The 27,144-nt window shown below is 44.8% G+C and overlaps 1 protein-coding gene across 1 annotated transcript in view; it reads right to left on the reverse strand.

Moving 5' to 3' along the window:
* CACNA2D3 (calcium voltage-gated channel auxiliary subunit alpha2delta 3) overlaps window positions 1-27,144 on the reverse strand; it is an 856,401-nt gene that overhangs the window by 163,871 nt on the left and 665,386 nt on the right. Inside the window, exons 19-27 of the mRNA XM_034997896.1 lie at window positions 21,570-21,641; window positions 21,250-21,311; window positions 19,826-19,893; window positions 15,806-15,851; window positions 15,550-15,647; window positions 13,207-13,300; window positions 10,174-10,269; window positions 3,842-3,963; window positions 1,185-1,265 (exon numbers count right to left, since the gene is read on the reverse strand). Coding sequence (XP_034853787.1) covers window positions 1,185-1,265; window positions 3,842-3,963; window positions 10,174-10,269; window positions 13,207-13,300; window positions 15,550-15,647; window positions 15,806-15,851; window positions 19,826-19,893; window positions 21,250-21,311; window positions 21,570-21,641 — 739 coding nt within the window. The remainder of the gene's footprint in view (window positions 1-1,184; window positions 1,266-3,841; window positions 3,964-10,173; window positions 10,270-13,206; window positions 13,301-15,549; window positions 15,648-15,805; window positions 15,852-19,825; window positions 19,894-21,249; window positions 21,312-21,569; window positions 21,642-27,144) is intronic.

Genomic DNA, 27,144 nt, shown 5'->3' on the forward strand with positions numbered 1-27,144 from the left:
AATTTGAAGACAGCTGCCATGAATCTTCGGAGTCCTTATCTCCTGGCTTATTAGTTACAGGTCTGTCTAGTTCAAGAGGATCTACAGGTCAGATACATAAGACCGTCTTCCTTACCATATCCAACAAGCCAGGAATAACCAGGGCAATTGTCCCCAAATTTTTCCATCCCTACTAATACAATTATGATGCATAGGCTAAATCAAAAATAAAGTGGGGAAAGGAGCCCAGTGTCTCCCAGCCAGAGAGCAGCCACTCCAAACACGTTTGCTCCATTTGAACTCCTTCCCACAAATACTCACAGTGTGCGAAGACACAGTAGTTGATGTTCAATGTCCACCTACAGTACAACTTATTGAGGGAGACTGCCCAAAAACAGAACAACTCCCTTTGGTAAATCTAGCCAATATCAGGATGGTGCTTGGAGGGTCTTGCCCACCCATCAACCAATGGCTCCAACAATATCAGAAATAGATGATGCGCCAGACTTATAGACTCCATTTTTGTCAGCAGCTGTCCTCCAAGGAACACTTGTGGCAGTTTCAGACCCTTTAGGCCAAAATACCAGCAATGAAAGCCCCCAGCCACCACAGACATCTATTGCCACCCTTGAGAGTGAAAGAGATGGCAAAAGCCAAAGACAGGATTTCTTTGACAATTCAAGACTCTCCATCGTGAAATGTTTGGCTTTCTCCTGGTCCCAAACCTGGCACTGGCAGATACATCTAACTCTAATTCCTCAGCAGGATGAGAGGGGTAAAAATCTCAGGCTCTCCACAGAAGGTACATTTCAGCTTGCGTGTGCCTAAAACAAACCCACAATTCCCTAGAATGCCCCCTGTTATCCCAATGATGCAGCGGTGGGAGATCTAGAGCTTACTTTAAATGAGCATGCTGCCTATGTTCAAGAAATTCTCCTCTGCATGTACCAACAGTTTCTTACTGGCTCAGAGTTTAAGAAGAAGAGTACTGGAAAAGATTTCTGTTGTTACATCCAACACAGCCAGCTGTCAGAATCTTGAATTGGTGAAGATGGCACCAAGCTAAGGAAGAAGTAATTTTTAATTTTTGTTTCCTTTCAAAACTTATTCTGTGAAAAACAAACACGCTGCATAGAAGTAATTGATTGGCCGGATGAATGGACGCCATGCTTATGTATATTAATTGATTAAAATCCATCCTTTACCTGCCACCACAGGAGATTTCCGTTCATCCAGGAGCTGGATGGAGGTACTTGCTGTCACCACGTTGCTTTTGTTGACTATTCCTGAAAGAAGAGAAACCATCACAACAAAAATAGAAAGAGTTACATGCACAGGTTAAGAGAATAATCATATTGGCCTACGGTCACCAACTCAGCAGATGGTGCTGGTGCTTGGTTCCCAGAACCCAGAGTAGGCCAATTCTGTGAGGCCATGGGTTCTGTGTAGATAGTCCTTTCAGTTGAAGGAACTAGTGCACTGAGTTCTGACCACCACACTGGGTGGGGGGGTGTCCAGCCTCTTCACATCAAAATTATTAAGCATCATTGGAGGGAACCCATCTTTTTATGATTTGTGGTTACTAATTACAGTGTTTACTTGTGTCAGTGATCATATTTACATTGTCTCTCTGAATACAGCCATGAAGAGCTACATGAGACAAGGTTTTGAAATTGTTTTACACGTCGGGAATTTCAGCTCTGATTTGTTGGTTATGACTTTACTGACTTATAAAGTTCTAGTTTCAAGCCCAGTTTTTCTTAGCAAAACCATTCCAATCAGGGATAGACTTGGAATGCAATCCTCACTCCAAACTCTTATTAATGTGGTAACAATATGGCATTACCACTAAGAGATTTTCAATTATTAACAATGATTCTAATACCCATGAATTAAAAGACACTGAGCAGAAATTTCAAACCCCCTTGGTTAATAATTGTTAGTACAGTGCTTGCCTTATAAACGGTTTCAAGGAATGGAATCCAATTGAATTGGGAAACAGGGAGAAGGCAGACCTGAATCTGAATACACTTATGATCGAAGTAATTGAGAATTTTCTCCTGACTCAAGTCTAAGCAGTAATAAAAACCAGTTTCTTTGCCAATGGGTACAGGTAATCAGTACACAGTAGAAAAAATGAGAGAGAGCCCCACCACAACACTTGAACTTGGTGATGTTTAACATCTCCAAATCCAAACGGAGAATAAAATCTCCTAAGATGTTAACTCATCCTTAACTTTACCATGAAGAAGGTAAATTCTTTCTCATTATAGGATTTCACTGAAAGTTCAATGAAACCCTACTTTCCCAAAACCAGTTCTACACCAGTCTCAATTAACCAGACTTTGTTTTTCTCAGACATAAGTCTCTGTAGGGAAAATGGTGACGAGTAACAAAGCAAACCTACACAAGGGCTGATCGCTCACAACTCTTATTTCCTACCACTCCTTTTCCCTGTCCAGTTTGGAGCAAAATCCATCCTGTCAGAAAAGGATAACTTGATGCTTCCAGTCCAAATTCAGCAAGCTAAGTTCTAATTTTTTTCTTAGAAGATCAAGAAAGAGAAAGTATTATGATACTGCATGATAAAAGAAGACATAGGTTTGCAGCAGAATGAGAAAGTTCACTGTCTCTCAGTTGATATTTTGGGCAATAAAGTGTCATACAAACAAACATAAAGAGAGAGCTTTAGTCACCTGGACATTCGTACATGAGAACACATATGTGTGTGGGTGTGGGTACAAAGAATCTCAGTCTTGAAAAGAAACTAAGTGATAATCTCCTCTAAAATTCCATCTGCTCAGGGAATTTCTACAATAACATTTGGCCTTTCCTTGAATAGCTTCATTAATGACCCTCTTCCTAATGAGCCCGTTCACCTAACTTTTAGACAACTCTTGTCAACATGTCTTCTGCAAATTTTGAAAGTGCACTTTCTGAAGATGTCTTCATTCACAGAAATGAGCAATGCTAAGAATCAGGGAGGGGGCTTTGACACTAAGCACCAGAGAACCTCTATTAGGGTTGATTTAGGAATGCTTACAAAAGACTAAGTTGAGAGGCTCTAAGATAAAACATATGTACAGTTTGAACTGTCCAAAGTGATCCAAGCTTATAGAACTAGGTCTTATTCACCTCTGAAGTTCCTACAATGCATAGTCAGAGTCTTACATAAAATGGGCACCAAAAAGTATGAGCTATGTGAAACAAGAAAAAGCCAAGGGCAATTAAGAACTATTTTCAGTTTGTTTTGTTTCTAAACCTAGTTGAAATAAGATGGTGTTCAGTTTCTTTTTTGGAGGGAGGTAACCTTAATTTTTTTTATAACATAAAATCTTAGGACTAGAAAAATCACTGACTATGTGCTTTTCCTTGGTCACTGTAACCCTTTGTTAGAAGAGGCAGGGCTACACAATATCTTAGCCTTCACCTCTACATGTGGATTTGAATCAATTTAGTTTCTGATAGGGGAATTGTGGGCCTCCAAAATAGTGTGACTCACTGAAGGTTCTGGCAAGGATGTTATGCCTGCCTGAATTTTCTCTAAGTGGGGCCATGACAACATTAAAAAAAAAAAATCTACTGAGAAGTTTGTATTCAAATTCCACACAGTAAAAAATACCAGTCCTGCTTCCCAAAATGCTCTTTGCACACTTTAGTTAAGCAAAAGCTTCATTTTACTTGGGGCCATTATACTTATGGAACAGGTGGATGGTTCACTGCTAGGCCAATATTCAGACCTGGCTCTCAAGACAGAACTTGTCTTGCTCCAGCATTCAGACAGCTCCCTTACACACTGCATGCAATGCCTGGGTCAGCAGGACCAGACAGATGGACCCCCACCTCCAACAAGGACACCCACCTGTGCTGAATGGGATGGAGTAGACAAAACTCCCAGGAATCTGCTCAGCAGCTCTTCGGTACCAGAGAGGGAAATGGTCTGCATTAAAAATATTCTCCTTGTCTCCAGCTTTCAGGAAGTCCCTTGAAATGGAAAGGAATAAGAACACGTCAAAAAGCCACAGATAATCCGGGCGCCTGGGTGGCTCAGTTGGTTAAGCGACTGCCTTCAGCTCAGGTCACGATCCTGGAGTCCCTGGATCGAGTCCCGCACCGGGCTCCCTGCTCGGCAGGGAGTCTGCTTCGCCCTCTGACCCTATCCCCTCTCATGTGTTCTCTCTCTCTCAAATAAATAAATAAAATCTTAAAAAAAAAAAAAGCCACAGATAATCCAATTTAAAAATGAGCAACGTACCTGAATAGACAGTTTTCCAAAAAACACATACAAATGGCCAACAGATACATAAAAAGACGCTCAACATCACTAGTCATTAGGGAAATGCAAATCAAAAGCACAGTGAGCTATCACCTCACGCCTGTTAGGATGGCCATCATCAAAAAGACAAGAGACAGCAAGTGTTCTCGAAGGTGTAGAGAAAAGGGAACACTCGTGCACTGTTGGTGGGAATGGAAACTGGAGCAGCCACTGTGGAAAACAGTATGGAAGATCCTCAAAAAGTTAAAAATAAGACTACCATCTTATCCAGCCATTCCACTGCTGGGCATATACATGAAGGAAATGAGAACACTAACTCAAAATGATATTTGCTGTTCACTGCAGCATTACTTACAACAGCCAAGATAAGGTAACAGCCTAAGTGTCCATCGATGGACAAATGGAAAGAGAAATGGTGGTATCTAGACACACAATGGAATATTATTCATCCATAAAAATGAGAAAGTCCTACCATTTGCAACAACATGGATGGAACTTGAAAACATTAAGTGAAATAATCAGACACAGAAAGACAAATACTGTATGATCTCACTTAAATGTGGAAGCTAAACACAAAGAAACAAAAACAAACAAACAAACAAACAAACACAAAAAACCCCCACCAAACTCAGAAAAAGAGATCAGACTTGTGGTCACCAGAGGCAGGGAGTAGGGGCAAGGGAAATCGGAAGAGAGTGGTGAGAAGGTATAAGGCTAAGATTGGCCGGTCCTAAGGCTGTTATGTGCCACACGGGGACTACAGCTGACATTGCTGCAGGACCCACAGTCAAGTTGTGAAGAGACTAAATCCTAAGAGTTCTCATCATGAGGAGGATTTTTCTCCTGTTCTTTTTATTGTATCTATTTGAGATGAGAGATGTTAAGTCAACCCATTGTAATCATTTCACCATACACGTAACCAAAACCATCATGCTGTACATCTGAAATTTTACAGTGACGTATGCCAATTATTTCTCAATAAAACTGGAAGAGACAGAGGGGAAGGGGGAGGAGGAGGGAAGGGGGAGGAGGAGGAAAGGAGGAGAAGGGGGAGGATCCTGGCACCACTCAGCAAGGAAAAGCCAGATGCCAGTGTGTCCCAACTGCCTTTGTTGGGTAAAAATGGTGTTGGCTTCCAGAACCCCAACCTGCCTTTCCCAGTGCAGAGAGAACCCGTATAACACCATGTACCCCAGATTACTCAAATACCTTGTAGAACTCCAGCAGTGAGACTCCCAGTGAGGGAAATGATTTTTCCTAGTGTATCTAGTGAACTGATTATCTTACCATCTAAAGGAAGCAAACAAACAAAGCCTCCAGAAATCATATCTGAAGACAAAGGAAGTCAGAAAGCTCTGTCTTGCCTTACAATTCACACGTGATCACATATCCTTGGGAAGACCAACTTCTTAAGTAGATTTTTATCCTTCTTAGAAGAAGTGTAACAGAGGTAGCAGTTGGCCATGTAGAGATCCTTGCTCCCTTCCTGCCTCCCCAACCTACTTTCCAGACAACAGGATGGCTCCGGCCCCCTCTGTAAATCCCTCACCCTGCCCAGCCTCCCACCCACTGCCCACAGTGCTTCTCTCTACCCTGAAGACTACATGCATTCTCCTCCCCATCTCTTCCTTTCAAAATCACATCCCACCTACCACACAAATGCACAGAGACCTGAGCAAGCCCCTGCCCCATGCTGGGGCCCACAGCCTTGGTCTGTCACACAGCCTTCTTCCTTGGCCTCATCTGCATTATGTCATGTCCCCATCCCAAGCCTCCTGAGGTCTATGAGGAAAGAAGCTTTTGTTCCCATTTTGGTTCCCACCACAGAGCCTCACACATCCTGAAGTTCCAGTGAGTGTTTGCTGGTTCGCTTAACTCCAAAGAATCATGTTTACTCTCTAGTACCCAAGTGCCTCATCTTGGCTGATACAGTAGGACTCAGGGGAGGAAATGACTGGCTGGCTAATTGACAGTCTGCAGAGAGCTTGCAGGAAGGGAGAGCAATCAGGATACATTGTGCATGCAGGGAAGAGGCCACTCATTGAACTGGAAATGGCATCATTTTCTATCTAGCAGTTTGCAGTGTGGAGTTGGATCACACAGATGATGGAGAGAAATACTCAAATATTCTACATTGTTATAGCATGGTTGAATTTATATGTTAAGTTACAATTAGTTGGTTCTTTGAAACTACTTGAATTGGCTTCTAATTCAGGAAAGAAATTTGTAGTTTTAGGGTTTGGTCAACCAGCGATCCCTTGATCTCTTCCTAAGATGCAAAGCTCACTCCTAGAGGAAACCCATTCCATTGGAGACCACCCTTAAAGTTCTTAGCATGGAAATATGTCTCCTTTTAACTTATACTACTATGTCCCAATTCCTCTCTAAGGGCAGAGACCTTATTTTTCTTGACATTTCCAGGGCCTGGCACTCATCAGGCACTCATCGTATGCTTAATGATCACATGATAAATCAAATCTCATATTCTGATAAGAGCTCCTCAAGTATTCAAAGCAGTCTGCTATATCTTTTCTAAATAAGATTTCTTAATTCTTTCAAATTTCCTCGTCCGTATGGCCACGTTCCCATGTAAAGGCTCTCTGCTGTCATTCAAAAGGCCAACTGTGGAGTCATGAGCGGGGCTGAGACAGTGCACAGACCTCTGCGTTATTCAGAGTGCAAGGCGAAGGAAGTCCCAGGCTTGATGTTACAGACAAGCTCCTTCTGGCACTGATCTATTCAGTGGTAATGTTTCCTGATCCTAAAATCCACAGGACTCACAAATACTGAAATGTGACCTTTTGTATTTTTTTTTTCTTTAGATATGAGATTCTTCGTAAACCTGACTTGGAGAGGTGTATGAAGGAGACTCTGCTGCCTAGCCCTAGGTGGAAGGGACAGCTGCCTCCCACACCGCACCATGGCACAACCATGCATTTTCACTTGAGATGGTCCTGTTCAGTGGTGGGATGCATATAACCACAGGGAGGAAGGCACCTTTCTCATTCAGCAGTTAACGGTCCCTCTTCCAGGCCCAGAAGGTGGGATAATAGCTTAGACTGACGGGGACATTTGAGGACGGCAGGTGATCGGCTTGGAACACTGCATAACTGAGTGCCCAGTGCCTGCTGCCCAGGACCAGATGGTGCCGGCACCCAGGGCGGCAAGCAGGAGCCTGCAGTGCTTGATCTCCATTGGCTTCGGTGTTAATAGCAGAGGGTCTGGTTGCCGGGAAACCTTGTGGGTTCCTGACGACTACCAAGTGGTGATTCAGAAGCAAGCAGAAAGAGAGAGCGGATTCTACAGAATCTCTGAAAATGTTCTTCAGGAAGACAGATCTTTCTGGGGAAGATGAAAGCCTACTTCTGGATGCCAGGGGCTGTTGTGTTGTGTGAGACAGGCCTAGGTTTTAAGCACAGTTGAATGACCTTGGGTGAGGTACTTGGGTCAGTCACGGAGTCTCTGAGCCCCATTATAAAGTGAAAATGGCTCCAACAAGTGTATGGGATTCTTAGAGCTCAGGAGCTTCTTCCGTTCTCTATGGTTCACATGGAAGGTATGAAGCAGCCATCTCTTAGACTTAGAACTCTGAGGGGAGCAGAATCACCCCCACAGAGGCTGATATCACCTCTTCTATATGTCTACTACACATGCTCCAAAAGGCCAGGCTGAAGGTACAAGATTCACTGCTGACATTGGCAGGTACAAAGGCCATGAACTAGAATCAATGTGCTTCTAAAATCAGGTGATAGAGAGAGTGTAGGAGGCTGATGCTAGTACATGGGGTGGGACTTCATATTCTCTAGTCCTTTCCCTGGCACTTTGCACTCTTCCTTATATGCCTTCTTTGAAAACACAGAAAATCTAAAAGCTTTCTAGCCCTGGCTAAGAGTATATCTGAATAGTTGGGTCTTAACAAATGTCATTTGCCATTTGGGTGGCACAGTTGGTTAAGTGTCCAACTCTTGACTTTGGCTCAGGTCATGATCTCAGGGTGGTGAGATTGAGTCCCTAGTCGGGCTCTGCGCTCAGGGGGAGTCTGCTTGAGATTCTCTCTCTCCCTCTCCCGGTGCCCCTCTCTCCCCCTCCCCCATGCTGGCACTCTCTCTCTGTCAAATAAATAAATAAATAGATCTTTTAAAAATGCCATTTGCTTGAAGGGGTAGACAGGTACAAGACTAAGACAAGAGAAGTCAATTCTATGTGCCTCTATATGAATATATATGAATGTATAGAGGTACAATATGCCACAAGGTACCTCCATATGAATCAATGTTATGAGTTTCTTGAAGACAGAAGAATTATCTCATCCATCCGGATACCCAATGACTACTCACTCTGGGTCACAGCAGTGTCACAGGGAGCTGAGCTAACCTGTACTTACAGATATTTTTAGCTTCTCAACGTGGTTTTACATCCATAGTTTTTTTGATCCTCACAAGAACCCAGGGAGATCACCACTGCCATTTCTCAGATGCAAACCAGTGGGCTGAGCCAGGTGCTCTGCCCAGCAGTCCTGAATGTGACCTACAGGACACACTAGCAAGGTGCACTGTTTGTTTTGTTGTGGTGGTTGTTCTTCTGAGTTTATCTGTTTTAATCTCAAGATAAACAACAGCCTTTCTCTTGAGCATGAGAAAGTCAGTTTCTGTGTCTCCTTCTGTCTCTCTAGGTCCCAAAAGGAGAAGGTGATGTGTATCTCGACACTTCTAGTCTTTCTAGGAACTTGCCCTCCGAAAAAACATTTGGGCTGAGCTAAAAGGCTAAAGAGGGCTTGGAAGAAATCAAGTCACAACTGTAGCCGACTTCCTAAATGACAAATCTGAGATGCTGAGAAAGAGTCTCTGAGTAGGAATTGAAAGCCAGGTCACAAACCATCTAAAAATCTATTTACATGCCATTTACCAGACTTGGTTTTATAATACCATATGGCTGGAGTCGGGGCCTCAGCTAAGAGGCAAGAGAACTGCTGAATGGGGCTTGCTGGGACAGGAGCATCTCCTTCTCGGGTCTCCGTGGGGCCAACCCCTTTCAGATTGGTGGCCAGCCTGTGGCTTGGTTATTCACCCCCAAGTATCTATAGGTCAGGGTGTGTGAGGTCCTACAGTAATGTCTGAACCCTCCCACACATACTTGGCAAGCTTTCTGAATCTTGGACTAGATTTATCCCTGGCCTAAAAATGCCTCTTACTTGAGAGGAAAAAAAAAAAAAAAAAACCCAAACTGAGAAACATTAATGGGGTCAGAAAAGACTTCCCAGGCTCCCTCCAGCTCTGCTCCAACACCAGTTTGAAGTGGTAAGACCCTATTGCTCGATGAAGACACAGAGGCTGAGCGGTGGTTTTAAGGGCATCTGGGTACTGGACTCGGCGACGCCCTGCCCACTGTGCATCTGGGTCTCTTTGGAAGCACAAGGAAACGTTGTCCAACCCAAGTACCACCAGACTGCCTGGGGCTCTGCAGGCCCTCAGGCTCAGCGCAGAGGCACCGAGGTTTAGGAAAGCATACACAAACAAATAAACAACAGACTTGAAACATTGATTCCTGGACAGGCAGGAATTCCTCTGCAGAGCAGCTGGATACCCTGAAGCCATTTGTCAGGAGCCCTCCTCTGGCTGCTCCCCCCGCAGCCACACCATCGCCAGATTCTGCAATGACTCACCAGCCCGGGAGAGAACTCCAGGACGGTGGACAGAAGCCAGCGAGCATGAAGAACAAAGGGTTGTGGAAAGGCCAACAGGCAGGTGAACATACACGCTGGGGCCCCCCGTGGTAAAACGGAGGGGAACAATGTCAGCCGGCCTGGGGTGGCCTGAATTTTGTTTCTACCGGTTGTAGAATCAAGAAACTCAAGCAGCCCTTTGAATTTCCCATTCCAGGGGCTCCCGGGGCCCCTGCAGAGGAGCCTTCCTACTTACTGATTGGTGAGCTGCTCAGCCCCAACAAACAGGTTGATCCTCGAGAGGCCAGTACGAGTGCCAAGGAAGGCAACCTCCACGCCCTTGTCAGAATTCCTGAAACACAGCAGCAGACAACAGGGGGATGCTTCCAGACAGTAAGCAGATAATGGCTTTTGCATTTGAAGACTCACAGAATGTTTTATGAAATAGCAGTTTTGAAACCTGGAGTTTTAAAAGAAATTATAGAAACACACACACATACACAGATGCACACAGGCACCAAGCACAAAATGCAAACTCACCCCTTAGGAAAGTTCTGTGGTAATTCTTGCAAGAAAAACTAAGAACTCCATTGAGTTCCAAGAACTCCAAAGCACCATGAGAGAATGCACCCCCATGCTAAATAAACACAGCTTATCTCAGGGTTCTGGGTGCAAACTCAGGACAGTAGGCTGGAATGGGAATGACTTTAAGGAGAGGAAGAAAATCCTTAGAGGTAGCTTTTTGCATTGACCTAACAAATCCATTCTTCTTAGTGGAATCTGTCATTAGGGACAATAGCAACTGAGCCACTGAATCAAATCTGCAGGGTCCTACAACCTAGAAATGTCTAGGACCTGAATTCTACACCATTTGAAGTCACCATCTTGTAACTTCTACCAGAGCATAGGCCCTATTCTTACCACCATCCCCAAAGAGATGAGTAAAAAAAATGGTTTCTCCGAATGGCCCTGCAGGATACGAGGCACAGGACCCCAAAGAATGGCCTCAGCAAAGAAAACTTATTTTAAAATTCACTACAGGTATTTTCTTCAACTTTCAAGGCAAATTTTGTATGTTTGGGCATGTTCGGGATATTCACAGTGCCTACCTCTTCACAAAAAAGCAAATGGTCTTTCTCCACAAATACGTAATTTCATTCTACAATAAAAGTATGAAGAGAATACGGTTCCTTGAATTTGCTTCCCTTCCCTAAATGCTAGTAGCAACTGGGTTTGAAACACTAGCCATGTCATCTTCGATATAAGATAATTTGGTTACTTGATCTTCGATGGTAGTCAAAGTGGCCAACACTACCTTTAAGTATTTAAGGGGTGAATTAAAACCAGCACTATGCATTTGTTTCTGCTTGCAGCCTACCCAAATTGGAAAGCCGGGCTGCCCAATCAGTTACAGATGTGGACTACAAAGCAAGCTACCATTTTGGAAATCTTCAGCATGTGTTAGGAGTGAATCAGCAATCTTTGCACAGGATTTTGAGGTTCATGAGAGCTTAATAGAAACATTTCCACACCCACCAGAGAATGCAATTGCAGGAAAGGTTTTGACTCTTCCCCAACCTTCCCAGGGAATAAGAACCATGAATGTAAGCAGTCCAAGGACAGCCCCAAGTATAATGAGAATGGTAAATCTCTCTTTGGGGTTCCAGACTCCTGGGTTAAACTGCCTACCTTACATCTCCACTTGGGAGACTTGAGCTTAAAATGTCTAGAAGAGAACTCTGGACATGCCCGGACATCCCAAACCTGGTCTTCTTTCATTGTCTCCTGTCCTAGGAAATGGCGCCACTATCTATACAGGTATTTGTGTTGTAAATGATCCTTGACAGCTCAGCCTTCCTCCCCTCACTCAGCAGACCCATCATCAAATCCAGGGTTGGGGTGGGCGGGGGGAGGTCTCACTTCTGAAGCATGCCACAAGAAGATCTTTCCTCCCTGTGCCACTGCCTTGGTCCAAGTGGCAAATCCCTTGGAATGCTGTAGGAGACTTTATTATTATTCTTACGCCATTAAACTCTATTCTTCACACAGTAGAGGGATATTGTTTAACAATGCAAATATGATCATATCCTTCTTAAAATCTTAAAATGTCCTTCTTAAAATCGTTCAATGACTCTATAACACTCATAGTATAGAATCCAGGGTCCCTCACCTGACTCCCAAGGGCCTGAGCCATCTGGCCCCTCTACAGCCTCATCTCCCAACATCTTCTAGTCTACCTTCTATATTTCAGTTCTGCTGGCCTTCTTTAAATGCCTCAAATGTGTCAAATACTGTTGCACCTCAGGACCTTTGCACATGTTGTTCCATTTTCCTTAGAATGCTCCCTAACACTTGAACAGTTTCTGCCCAGAAAAACCTTCTGCCTTCCACCTCCACTCTAGGTCTTGTCACACTCTACATGTCCTTACACTTCTTTCAAAGTAGTTATCACAATTCTTAATAATCTGTCATACTACATACCACAGATACCATGATGGCAAGGTCTACGTTTGATTGAGTTAGCTCCATTTCACCAACACCTAGTCTAGTGCCTAGCACGTAACAGACACTCAATCAGTATCTGATTAGTGAATGAATGAATGAAAATGAGAACAGAATGAATGATAGGATAGAAGAGAATATACAAAAGGGAAGGTGAAGGAAGGAATGGAGCTAATAAAGAACAGAAAAGGAGAGAGAACTAAATAATGTATGACGTGAAGGTATAAGGAGAAAGGAATGTTTTCACTTCCTATTTTTAATCTTTAATAACCTACTTAAGTTAGTAAAATAATAGTAACAAGCTGCTGAAAGCTTTGACAACAATGACCATTTCCCAGCCCCCTCTCCCTGCATCCTCTGCTTCAGAAATAAAACCACAGGGTTATATCCTGACACCCTCATGAAACAGAGCTCTCCCTTCCCTGTCCTACTTAAAACCCGTCCTGGCCCAGATCCCAAGTCCCCTCCAGACTGTGAAGCCGAGGGAGCCATGGCAGGGCAAGAAGCTAAGCGCTCCTTCTGCCTCCCCCTCCCTCGGAAGCGCCCCCCACCTCAGCACACCAAATTTCATGTAACGCTAAAACTCAAATTATATGTCAAACCCAGGAGCTTGCCACCCAAGCCCGAGCCGCTAATCTGCTCGAGCTCTTGTGGTTTGGAGCTTTGGGGAAAATTAAAGCACTTTAACACCAAGCTCCTAAAACAGTTTAGTTCTTTAAACCATAACCATATTTCGGACGGCTTGTGGGGAAATGACCATGAAAGGGGGACACGTGCAAACACTTACTCGGATTTGTTGAGGGCGAGACTGGTCCAATAGGCTTCAATGGGAGCGCTCACCACGGCATCAAATAGGACTTCTTGTATCAATTCTTTATCACCTATTGGGAGGGGCAGACTTGAGAAGGTGGCTGTGGCTGGGGTCCCAGTGGGGGCACAAGGGGTGCTCGCCTCACTCACTCCATAGTAACTGCAGGCTACTTTCTCCCACGATGTAGCACTTTATGCATTTACCTCCTACCCGCTGAAAATATGGAACAGTTCTGACACCTGATAGGCCAGCAATAGGGGGGCCCCCAAAGTGTTCGAGTGAGATGATTATACACGGAGAGTCTTGTGTGTGTCCCTCTTCAGTTTTCTGCTTTCTCTTCTCATCTAGCAGTTGGTGCCACAGACCAGCATGTCTTAGAAATTTGCTCGGTTCACCCCCATTTCTGTCCTCTATCACAATCTGTAATTTTTCAGGGCCCTGCTCCCCGTCATTTATAAGAGGAAGGGATGTAGTAACTAAACAGTCTTGGGACTCCTATTTTGTGATTCCTTCCATTTAGAGGGTTTTTGTTGGGGCGCCTGGGTGGCCCAGTCGGTTGAGCATCTGCCTTCAACTCAGGTCATGATCCCAGGGTCCTGGGATCGAGTCCCGCGTGGGGCTCCCTGCTTAGCAGGGAGTCTGCTTCTCCCTCTCCCCCCAGCTTGTGCTCTCTCTCTCTTGCTCACTCTCTTTCTCCTCCAAATAAATAAATGAAAGGTTTTTGGTTTTTGTGTTTTTTGTTTTTGTTTTTCCAATTTAAAGTAGGGAATCTGTTCCTATGCAAAAGGACTCTTGCTGGCACTCTGGAGAAGATGCTAAGGAGTCAGGGGGATATCATGAGTCCAGCAGAGGCATCTCAGAGCCCTCCCATTGCTCTGCACAGGGGCCAACTAATTATCACCTCCTCCCCTTGGCTGGTGGCCCACAAGGCAGTGGCACTTTGCTGTAAAAGCAAACACTGAAAACAACTCATCATCAGAAAGACAATGGATACACTGAGATAGAGTTATGTAGTGGGATACTGTATAGTAATTCAAATAAATGCATTAGAGGTAAATGATCAACACACATAAATCTCAAAATGTAATGAATGAAACACAAGTTGTAGAGCAATACATATATTGTACTCTAGATAATATATATAGTATACCATATATAAATGTTAATATACAAAATAATGAAAATAATGGTACATCCTGTTTACAGATACCTATATAGGGAGAGTAATAATATAGATCCATGGGAGGTTAGGAACCAATTCGAGGTGGGAGTGATTCTCTTTGGGAGGCAAATGGGACTGTACGGGGGGACTCAGGGGCTTCAACATTATGGATAATGTTTCATTCCTTAAAAAGTACTTGAAGGAAATATAGCAAAATATTAAGATCTGTAAAGCTGGATGGTAAATGTAAATTTTTTATATTATCTCTATACCTTTGTTATTTGAATATGCCATTCAGTCAAAGGAAATGAAAAGTAAGGCTTATGTGGTGTCCGTCTGATCTTTTCTCTACTAGACCCTGTGCCAAAAAGTCAATCCGTTCTGTGGAGATGGAGTTGAGAAGCCAGCTGAACCTCCTTAGACCTTTCACAGGGCGCTGTGGGAATTCTATGAAATAATACATGTAAAGGACTTGTTCACATCACTGAGTAAGTGGTACCTGCTGGGGGAGGGGCAGCTGCTGTGCTCACTGGTGGTGAATCTCTCCCTGCCAGACTAGCTACTGGAACTCATATGCCCGTCCAGGGACTGCTCACGTGCTTGGTCAGCATCAGGCCCATTGCTCTCTCCCTGCCCCCCCTGCACCAGCCACGGACCATTCCTGACCCAGTGAGCTCCCTCAAGGGCCCGTGGTAGGAAGACGGGCAATAGCATGTATACGACATGAGGCAACACATCACAGTGATGATCCCACTCCGGAGAGAACCAGACCTAGAGTATGGCCTGAGATGAGACAAGTCCTATCTCCTGCCCTTGTCTCTCATTTGTAAAATAAGGGAGCAGATAGTCACAGTCCCTGCCCAGAGATAACATTTCCATGCTACTCAGGTGCTTGACTTAAATGGTCCAGTAGGGAGACAAATCCAATGTGAAGGATTAGACTGGGATTGGGGATTCTGCGTGACTTTCAGTGGCCCACACTCTTCCTCCTGTTCCTACAGGAAGCAGACATTTGGCTGGATCTGATGGGACTGATCACCTCTGCCGAAAGCAAAGCTTCCTCTGAAAGCTGAGGGGAAGTGTGGTTTTGCGTCTCCCCCATCCCCGCCCCAACTACAGCCACATACACAGACAGGACAGGTTGAAAGCCCACTCACATTGGAGCAGAGGTTCTTTGCCTTTGAGGTAGAGCTTAATAGCTTCTAGCTGAGACAGATGACGGTGTTCCGGGTGTAGGTCAGTGTTGCAGTAGGACCTAAGACCATGACAGGGGCCAAACCAAGAACGTGTGAGGATTTGTAGCATCGCCTTCCTTTGCCTTTGAACTGGGAGAGGTTGGAAGGGAGTACAGAGGACTCGAAATCAAAGAGGGCAACAGATACCCATGCTGATGAAGGGTGGTTTAATTCTTACCATTCATCTGCCAAGGACACATCAGGGTGCTCTAAGTCGTGCAGGCCTGGAGGTCAAGGAGAAGGGGTTAATGAGTAAGGACCACCTGCGTGGGGCACTGACACCCCTCGTCCTCTCATGTGATTCAAGTGTTTGAGGGCAGGGCCATTGAATGATGACGGGTAGGCATCAACCCCAATGATATCTGCCTCTGAAGGGGGGACTCGGAACAAAGAAAATGATGCAGAGCCCTCTCCCCACTTCCATCTCCCTCGGCCACCACTGGTGGCTTCCCAGGTTGAGTATCCCAGGAAAGCCTGAACTCCATGGAGACAAACAATGCACCAGTGAGTCCTGGAGATGAACTTAGTATCATGGTGGAAACACTGATGCTGGAGCCCCGGTTCAGGGAGCTGGGCTGGGCCACTTAACTCGGGTGTGATGCTAGCAGGTTACTCTGCTTTTCCAAATGTCAGTTTCTTCATGTGCAAAACAGGAATAATCATAGTCCCAACTGCTGGGTGGTTATGAGGGCAAAAAGATAGGTTGAATGATATGAAATTGCCAATACTCAACTGGTTTTGACCAGCAAACATTGCTAGTTGTTACAGGATCCTAAGTAAAAACAAGCCATCGGTCCACAAAGGGAGCTGGGACAACTGGGGTTTGCAGGAAGCTGGGGAGTTTTTAACAGAATGCTCTAGACCACTCTAACTCTGGGAAATCACTCTTTTTCATTGTATCTTCATGTGAGCTCACTTTGAAGGCTCATCAGCAGACACACACTTCTGAGTGATGACCTCAGGAACTCAGATGACGCTTATAGCCTGTTTGAGGGGTCAGAGTTTCCCAAACGGCCAATAGTATTATACTGCACTCAGGATGCCAGTTTCCTCCTCAAATACAAATGCATAAAATAAATAGCAAAATACTAGACCTAATATCGCACACTCTTGCTTGATTTTATAGAAAGTAGGGACTATATTAGATAGAATATCGTCATGTGGGACCCAAGTGTCATTTCCTGGCTCCAACACCCACTGGTAGAATGATTTTGGGGGTGTCATTTCAACTCTTTAAATTCTATTAGTCAGAAGATGTGGATGATAGAGCCTAACTCATGGATCCATGAGAGGGTTAAGTGGGACAGTGATGAGTCCCTAGGATAATCTGTGGAGCCATCTCTGCACGCCTCCATCCATCCTTTCTTCCCTTTCTCCCTGTCTGCTCCCTTCCTTCCTTCCTTCCTTCCTGGCATCAACCGTGTGCTGGATACTATTCTAGGCCCTGATAATATAGCTGTGAACAAAACAAAATCACTGCCCTCATGGTATTTGTTTTCTAGTGGTGGGAAGAGACAAACAAATAAAATTAAAATACATAGCATATCAGTTAGTGATGAGGGCTATGAAGGAAAAGAGCCAAGCCAGAGATGGGAAATAAAGGAGGAAGAGTTTCAATTTTAAGTAGTATAGTCAGGGAAGGCTTCACTGAGAAAATGACTTTTAAGCAAAGACCTGAAGGAGGTGAGAGACAGAGCCATGTAGATAACTGGGAGAGAGTGCTCTGCAGAAGGAATAATCAATGCAAAGACCCTAAGGTGGGGTCTCACCTTCCTGGAATATTGGGTTAATTATGTCAACTCTACCAATTTCCCTAGTGTCTGTTCTCATCCACAAAGCCCTCTCTGGCTCTGTTTCATAGGCCCTGTAGATGAATTCCTAGAGGGGAGATCTTTCTGATCGTTTCCTCTCTGAGTTCCCAGGGCACCGAGGAAATTGAATTGTTCTCTAAATCGCTCACCTCTGATTTTAGTCCTCCTGACACAACCACATCTGCTATGCAGACTATATATGCAGAAAACACAGACTAAAATGACATAAGCTCCAATTTATTGAACAACTATTGTGCCCTCTCTCTCTCTCTTTATATATATATATATATATATGTAATCATATATGTATATATATTTATATATGTAATGGTATATACATATATACACATCATACACACACACATATATATACCACTATATATATGACATATATATGTATGATACAAAATGTCAAGGAGATTCAGAAGAGAAACAATTTCAGCAAGTAGAACTGTAGCCCATACCTTCAGCCTTAGTAGAAACTCCTTACATTGTGAGCAATGTCTACCTGTTGACCATCTTTGTAATAGATGACAACAGCAAAACATGTTGAAAATTCCCACACTCTGTGGGGCAGCATTCCTTACAGAAGATCCTACAGAAGTATGGTTGCCATCTCCAGGAAAGCCTACCTTCTCCAAGAACAGAGCAGAACAGTGATCGTGCCGTGGCCCTTACGATGACAGGACTAGTTAGTCCAAGGGGAAGCAGCTTTCTCAGGCTCAGCTCTTCAAAGTTGGCAGGATTGTAAGCCCTCTTATTGACAGAGGACCAACAGAGAGAGGAAGATCTGACCTCATTTGTATGGATAACCAGAGACTCTTCCCCTCGCTGGGATTCAAACTAATTTCTAGCATGGTGATTGAAGTTAGTTCTGAAATTCTCTCTGTGACCTCTCAGCCTAACAGCTACGGAACACACAGGGAAAAGACATGACTGAAGAAATGACCCAAAAGACAATGCAGAACAACTCTGTGTGTGTGTGTGTGTGTGAGAGAGAGAGAGAGACAGAGACAGAGACAGAGACAGAAACAGAAAGAAAGAGGCAGGCCTATGTATTGAGGATTGGCTAAGGGAATGGAAACATGAGAGGCCAATAATCCACTAATAATCTTTCTATTGTTCTGACCATGAGCTGTTTCCTCAGCTTGACCTCAAATAGCTCAGACATGAATTTTCTGGCTTCATGGTGATATCTACAGAGCTACACATGGCTCATATGAGCTACACATGGATCATTCATCCAGAAAATTCTAGAAGTTAAAAAAAAAAGATTTCTGAGAACACATCTTGTTGAGTATCTTGCCCAAGTCACAAAGCTGCCTGTTCCCTCTTTCTGGTCTCTGGGAAGAGATACCACATGACTGATTAGTGGGCACAAGGAAACCTTTCAATCTCCTTCCTTGTTCTTAAGACCTTACGATTATTTGGGAGACAAATACTAACACCTGTAAAACAATGCACACAGTACCCCAGGAAGCTGGCTGTGGAATTTGGCATCTCAGGGACAGCCGATCTCTTCGTTCTCCACTACATCATCAGGGTGAGCCCCTAGGTGGTCCAGCTTCTGGAAGTTCACCACGTGCACTTGTATCCAGCTCTAACTAACTAAAACTGGCTCATAATGGACCTTCCAGCTCTTGGCCATACTTTCTGGGGACACTCAGAAAGAGCACTGGTCTGGTCCTGCTTCTTCTCGGTGGAGATGCAAAATCTAACATCCAGATTGGGTGAGTGACTTCCTGGGGCCACTTGGGGAGTGGAGACTTTCAGAGGTCAGCTTCACCCCTCCCTGTGAGCCAGTGATACTGGGGAAGGCTCCTTCTCTGAGGTACTGACTTACTGGCTCATGGTAAAGGACGGTCGGTGCACATACGACAGTGCTATTAAGGTTTTAAGTGCTGTAACAATGGCTACCATTTGCTGGGAGTTTAAGTGTGCCTGAGCTTTATGAAGACAAGAGGATTTGGGAATCTCAAAATGCTCCTTATTCCTTCTGACCTATGTATATCATCTAAATGATCATATTTCCCCTTGGACTTGAACTGCTTGAAGCCCAAACAAGATTTGTGGGCTCAACTGTGTAGGAGACGGGCTTGCATACCTTTGTTTTCATTGTATTTCCCCTGGGCTTGAATTTTTACACTACTTTGTATTTTTCTTGGTAGTGATTTTTATGTATGGGGAGAATATAGTTGGTGGATGATCCTCTGAGTTGGCTCAACAGTTTTGTGGATTAAAGCAGAATAGAAAGAAATGAAATCATAAGAAAGGCCATCACGAGTTGGGGGTCCCACCATTTGGAAGGCAAGCTCACGCCAAGTGGACAATCAATTGAGTGAAATGCCCAAGACTGAAGGATAAGACAGGTCAAGAGAGCATCTTACCTTCTTCGATGGTTACATTCCCTCGGAAGAAGTACTTCCCGTGACCTCTGGAGAGTGCCACACCTAAGCTGTGCAGAGAAACAAAGCAGACCTTGAAACCCATGGCATCGACCGGAATAGACTTGGGGGTTCACTTTTTATTTTCCACGTTCACATTTCCATTTCATGTTCTGTAGACAATTTTTCCAACAGTTTACTTTCAAAGCCCCACTGCTTATCGTTGGTGTTGGTCTTCCTTAGGCTCAATCAGTTGCTTCAAAGCAATTTCTGACCGGAAGGATGGCAGCCATGGGCTGCTCGTGAGCGTTTTCAGAGGCGTGGCAAACTGCTCACCCTACTCTCGGAGGCCCTCCCGAGAGCCCTGCGCCCTGCTCTTCACCACTACCTGACACACTCCTGCCCTCCATTCAGCCATACATGGGTCTTTCCAGACCCTAGAGCTTACGACTAGGGAAAATGACCCCCCTCTCAAGGACGAAAATGAAAACGTCCACTACACCAGTGCGGAGCCACGTCATTATGTTGTGGGCTTCTGGGCCCGACCCTCTCCCTAGTCTAATAGATGCTCCCCCCTCTCCCAGGCTTGATTTAAACTCCTTTCTAAAGGAATAGAATATATTTTGAAAACACAGTCTCTTCATCTGGCAAACCCGCTTAGCGGTCATGTGTCCCCTCGATTGCTCTGCTTCCAAATGGCATCAAACTCATGATCCCTGGCGGTCTATGACAGCACAATGCCATAATTTATTTTTCAGATTCATCTAGAGTCAGTAAATTCTTTCTCTCCTTAGCTCTGCGAGGCCCCGGTTCAGGAACGTGAAGCAGCCCCACGGGAATGACTTCTTAGAGAAGTTAAGGTCATCGTAGCAGGAGACTCTAGAATGCCACATGAGCGTCTGAAAGCAGGCAACGGGGTCAAGCCATTTTTCAGGACGGTTACAGAGAAATAACAGGATTCAAGGTAGACAAGCACAGAAGTACAGTTCAGAGAAATTAAAACGGAAGCACAACATGGAGGGATGGATATGCTACCTCCTCGTGCGAAGGCTCGTTTTTTGATCATGGAAATAAAAGGTGAAATGGAGCTCACTGGGCAGCAAGTTAGCTAGATGGTTTAAGGACCTGGCAACCCTCTGAACTCGTCTCTCCACCCTTAGCTGGAACCCCCAAAGCTGATTTGCTTGATAATGAGATGCAAAGCCATGACAAATCGAGTGAATTCTCCTAGGTGAGCCTGAACCATCTTCCCCCTTCTGGAAAACAGAAAAAACGCAGCCTGGGAAAAGCCCCTTCCTCACTCTTTCCAGCCTTTTGGCAGGGTGTTTGGTTATCTTCAGATGATGAGCTCTGAGAGCGTCAGCAGGTTTTGTACAAACACAACTGATGGATCTGATGGAATGTCCATGTATTATGGTCAGCTCTACCTGAAAGGAGTACCCTTGATGTCTGTATAATAGTAGTCATTTGTCATCACCAAAACCCGTTTCTAGATTGAAAAAAAAAAAGTCGTAGAGAGAAGAAAACATGGTTAGTCTGCTAGGTGAAGCTTTCAGAAATAAATAAAAATAAATGGACACACTATGATCAGGTTAACAGTACTACATGAATCTTGTTTGAGATAAGTAAAGACAAGAGAAAAATGATCTCAGCGAAAGATATTTATTCCAGATAGAGCTTTCAAAGCTAATTTTTCACAGTGGTTTGTTTTAAATTAAGCGGTAAGAATGTTTGAGAAAAAATGTACCCCTTTGTCCACTGTCTTCTTCACCTCCATGGAGAACTTCCCAGTCTTCCTGTTTACCATGGCATTTCTTAACTAAAATGATAAAAGAAAATTTGGTATTAGCTCTTCCCCATGTTGCATGTCATCTGGACATCTTGAATTCTTCAGCTTGGGAGCACATATGGTGGTTTGTGCAAAGCAGAGGTATGACAGGGCTGGGCTGTGTCCCCACCAAATTGTGGGCGCTCTGGTACTAAGTCAGCATCCTACACTCAGCCCTCTGAAACAGGGCTTCTGGAGAATAAACATCCAGCTGCTGCCGTACCGGAGGAGAGAGGCTAACGACAATAAATGACTTTCAACATTCATTTGGGGTGCTCATGTGACCCTCGGGCAGCCCCGATGATGTGGATGAAGCCTGAGAGTCCGAGAAGCGAGCCCCCACAAGTGCGAAAACACTCAAGAAGCAAGAATGTCTCTGGGGACAAGTTACATTTTCAGAAAGGGTATTAGTTTGTCATGAAGAAATCATTTTTCAAAACATAAGTCAAAGTTGTTTTCCTACACAGTAGGTTTTTCTTTTCTTTTCTTCTTTTTTTTTTTTTAAGACCAACCACTTAGAAGACAGGGACTCACTTTCTATAGCATGAAGCATCTTCAGATGCTCCCAGAGAAACCTGAGCAAGTTAATAGTCTCGCTTACAGTGACAGGCAGTGAACAGGGCGACCCGGTATCTGAGTTTCAGAAGTTCCATCTAGGGACACTGAGCCTCGCACCCTCCCCCCACCCCTGGCTGACCTCTTCTAATTATGTGCGGCCCTTCTGTGGGTTCAGAGAAGGACCGCAGACGCAGTGATGAGAGATGTGCCATCGTGGGCAGCAATGGGAGACGAGGGGGATGCCATTGAATGGGAGAGGAGCAAATTCTGACATGCCACAGCCTGTCGGGAACCGCTCTTTCCTGGCCCCATGGCTTTTTTTTTTTTTTTTTTTTAATCCTCTCCCCTCTTCTCTCCTTTGAGGAGCTTGATGAAGACCTGGCCGATAGAAAACTGCAGTGCTAGCAAGCAACCTAAATTTGATTCGAGGCTGTCTAGATTTGGGTTCACATTCCCATCTTCTGCGATAGAGAGAGAGTAAAAAGCATAATTTTTAGCTGGAGGCATGTATAAAATAAAACATATATTTTACTCTAGATATTTTTTAACAACACATAATGGGCATTTCTGGAAATATTTTCCCATTTTAACTTTTGTGGTTTGGGATGGGGAGAGCTGGTCCTAATTAAGTCTACTTTCTAACTTTTAAGAACGGCTCGATTTATCTTTAACATGGTTTTCATTTTTCCTCTTTCTGGTGCCTGCCTAAAGCCATTTGGGACCTTCCCCTCTCACATTCCCCAGGCGAGTCGGAGATTAGGGAAGCTTCTCCGTGAGTCCGTACCACCCCGCCCCCACCTCCCAGTAGCACCGAACAGTCGGCATCGGGGGGCTGGACGGCTCCAAGGCCAGGGTCACTGAGGCTTTCTGGCGGCAGATGCTCAGATGACGAGACCAGCTGTGCTCTTTTGCTCAGTTTTAATGAAGATGGGTTACACCTACTGAACACCCACATGTGGGGCAGGATGGCACTGTAGTAGAGGACTCTGAAGCCAGAGCTTATGAAAGAATCACTTACTCGCTCTCTGCCTCAGTTTCCCTCTCTGCAAAATGAAACTAATGGCAGCATCCATCTCACAGAGTTGCTGTGGAGAAGTAGATGAGCTGATATTTAGAAGAGTGCCTCATCCACCCTAAGAATCCAGTAAATGTTAGCTGTCCCCCACCATCATCACCATCACCATCACCATCACCACTGTCCTCCTCCCTTACAATGCCAGCCCTCCTTCGACAGCTTCAGGGATCAGGATTCAAGCTTGAGTTTCCTTGACACAGATGCCCATGCTCTAAACCGACATTTTTCAAACTCGGTGAGCCACATGAGAAATACATCTTCCTCTGTGATGCCCTCTGATGTCTCCTATTTTAATAGATCTCATAGCTTTTAAGGGCTGCTCATGGACCATTCATGGACTTTGTGACCTCCCCCCAACTCCTGTGTTAAAACTGCTGTTCTTTTCCTCTGTGGGTGGGCACAGACTGAAAAAGAGGCAGCCCACGGTAAAGAGAAATAACCCAGGGTGTCAAGACTCAAGTCTTACCGGTGACACATACCCCTGTTCTGTGAATTCTCTGTGGCTCCGTTTCCTCCTTTTCATTCATTCCATCAAAAGTGTTCTGATCGAGGACTCCCAGACCCCAGGGATAGCATCAGGTACTGTGTAACTGTGCTGAACGGTCTTATAAAGCCCAGATAATACTGATAGATACCACCTATTGAGCTTTTACGATGTGCCAGACACAGGTTTTAAAACCCTCAAAATAAGGCACCATTATTAATCCTATTTTACAAGTGGAGAAACTGAGGCACAAAGTTAAGAAACCTGCCTATAGTCACACGGTCTCTCTGTCCCTTAAGCCCACGCTGTTAGTTTTGCTTCCCAAATCAGGAGAGAAAGCATTTGGACAAATTTAAAGCATTAATATAACAATTGTATAGCATGAATACAAAAATAATGTATTGTTATTTCTGGATTTTTTTTTTTTTTAATGAAAGAAAAGGTTTTAAACTTGACCATGCAACAGTCTTAGGTTTTAACTTTCCGGTAGGCTCTCCTACAGGCTCGAGGTTCTGCGAACTGAGGCTGACAGGAAGGTGGTTTCTGTCCTCGTTGCCATAGGAGGAAAGGGGGTTTTGTGCCTTTTCAACAGACTGTGGGGTTAGAATACAGCACCGTGAGACCAGAACAGTCTAGAAATGTCACTTTTCCATTGGGGGTTTGAGAAGGGGAGCAACTTGCCCCAAACCCTATGGTAAGTCAGTGGCACCGCTGCCCCAGGGGCCAGCTTACAAGACAAGATGGCAGAGGTACCCAGAGCAGAGACCAGAATGATGGGGGAGTGACGAAACTCCCAGTCCCCACCAGGCCAGGATGGGCAAGATCGACAATGCTGCTCAAAGCTGGCCAAATAGCCCTCAATTTTGCCACTACCTGGATTATAGCAATGAGCATCTGGAGAAATGAAAATGTCCTGGCCGAGGAATATTCCCAAACAACTTTGGGTGTGCCCATATGTTAGCATATTATGTAGTCAGTAAAAAAAATCACATGTGCCAATGTTCAACTGAACAGCGTCAAGGGAGAGCAAATTAAAACCTCAATGAAATGTCTTTATTTCTCCCTATCGGATGCAAGTGTGATAATGCAGCGGACGTTAAAGCAGCTTTTACCACAGTGGGGTTGATAAAACTAAAGGTCAAACCTCTTCAAGCTGGAAATAGTTTTCTGGGAATGGTGATCAGCTCCCCGGTCTCTCTGGGAAGCACCCTCCTTCTCCTGGGTCCTGTGTTATCCAGGTCAGATGCGCTTCCCCAGAGTCCCTGGTGAGTCTGTCTCTCTTGCCTGCACCCCAGAGCTGCAACAGCTTCCCTGACCCTTCAAAGCACCCACATTACAAGCTGGTGGTCACGATTCTGGTTCCATCGTGAGCCTACAGCTCTTCCTCCTGTGTTAGAGCTCATTAAGGAAGCTCTCCCCCAGAGATTCACTGATCGCCTTGGGTTTTATGCGTAAGTATATAATGACAGCTCGTTCTGCTAATGGTGGCTTGCTCTCCACATCAGAACATGAGCCTCACCTTTCCTGGTGCACAGGCAGCATGCACTTCCAGGCCCCCAAGGCCATGCCATCTGGGCCAAGCCAAGAGATTAAAGGGAAGGGAGAAGCAGGAGATTAACAGGTCTGTCATTCCCAAGCAAGCGTTTAACCAGAGCATGAAAACAGACTCGGGCACAGAGTATCTGTATGACAAAATCAAAATCCTCTCAATCTCTCTGTCCGAGGAGGGGAGGGGGCGGGTAGTGGCCGGGGGGTGACTGTGTTTGGTTTGGCGACCCAGGGCTCAAGCACGAGCTGCAGAGACACAGGAGTAGGTGTAAAGAAGAACAAATTAATTGAGCACAGTTCTCAGAACTTTACCCCAGGAGAAGAGGTATATGGGGCTTTAGAAAGAAAAGACTCGAAGAAAATTTTCCACAGAACCATTGCGGGTAAGGAGAACTGTGAGTTGACTGGAGAGCAGTAGAAAAGGCTCACACTGCAACCTAAGGGGTTTCAGGTGGCCCGGAGGCAGAATCTGATGGGCTGGCATCTACAGCGCCACCCCATGGCGAGCATTTGTTTAGCAGCTGGCTGCAAGGACTCCCCATCTCTGCGGCACCCCTCAGGGAGGACACCATGGAAACACCGTGAGGGCACTGATACAGAGTCTTTAAGGACTCTTGGACTCAAGAGCTCTTTCTAAGGCATAACAAAGTGGCCAAGAGCTTTGGGGCCAGGCAGCCTGGGCTGGAATTCACACGGTGTGCCCGTGGACCAATCTGTTCTCTGCCTCAGTTTCCTTACTGCAAAATGAGGATGGCAATAACACTGACTTTGTAAAACTGTTGTGTAGAATCAACATGTTCATCCACATATAGCACTTGGAACAGTGCTGGCATATAGGAAGGGCTCAGTACGTCAGATAATTATTATCTATATTCATTTTTTCTCTTCATTGAAATAATCATGTTCACTGTGGAAAGCTTGGGAAAGACTAAGAGGTAACAGGAGTAAGAAAAATGTCATCCTTAAGTCTTTCAACCATCTGTGGGAATTTATAACCAAAGGATAAACTCCATTTTAAAAGATATATTTTTTTTCCTTCCCAGAGGTGACCAACACTGGTGATTCAGGCAGGGCTATAGATGTCTCAGGGTCCCTTCCTGGCTTATGGGTCCCCAAAGATCTGTCCTTCTCATTGTATTTTGATGTGATGCCTAAGTCGCCTGGAGCCTGGGCCAGACGTCCTGCTCATCCACCTCTAAACGGTTTCTAATTTTTCTTCCTCTTTTTAGGATTCTAATTTTAGCCAGTCTATTTTGCACATGTTTTAATAGTATATGTGACCTCACATCTTTTTTGGAAGGACACAGGGTCTATGTTGTAAATATCGTCATTATATTCAACAAGAGCCGAGTTGCCAAGAGAAGTAGGATGCTCCTTCTAAGAAGTTCTCTGCAGCTGGGCAGGCTCAAGCTGCTTCCTCCTTAGTGGGCTCTACTTCATGGTCTTTCCCAGATCTTAACCAAAAGCCTGCCCTCTGCCACTTACAGGCAAACCCCAGTGGTAGACATATGGGCATGTAGGATCACATGTCAATGTTACAAAGCTTCTCTGTATTGGTTCCAGGATTCTCCAGTCAACGGAGTGCAAATCTGTAGGAGAGAAATGGTGACCCGGGTTTTCCCAAATGTGTTGGTGGGGTACACAAAATGTGCTTTGAGTGTATCACGTTCCTCAAGGAATTAAGACAAGAGACCCAAATCAGAGAGACCACGAGAGACCAGTTTGAGCAGAGTAAGAGCACTGAACTTGTAGGAGATGTGGGAACTTTGAAGGTGGACACCAAAAACCCCTGGGAGTCGGATGAAGGTGAAGAACATGTAAGAGGCTGG

The sequence above is a fragment of the Mirounga leonina genome, unplaced genomic scaffold, assembly GCF_011800145.1.
Source record: "Mirounga leonina isolate KUSES-001 unplaced genomic scaffold, KU_Mleo_1.0 Mir_94, whole genome shotgun sequence".
Lineage (NCBI taxonomy): Eukaryota > Metazoa > Chordata > Mammalia > Carnivora > Phocidae > Mirounga > Mirounga leonina.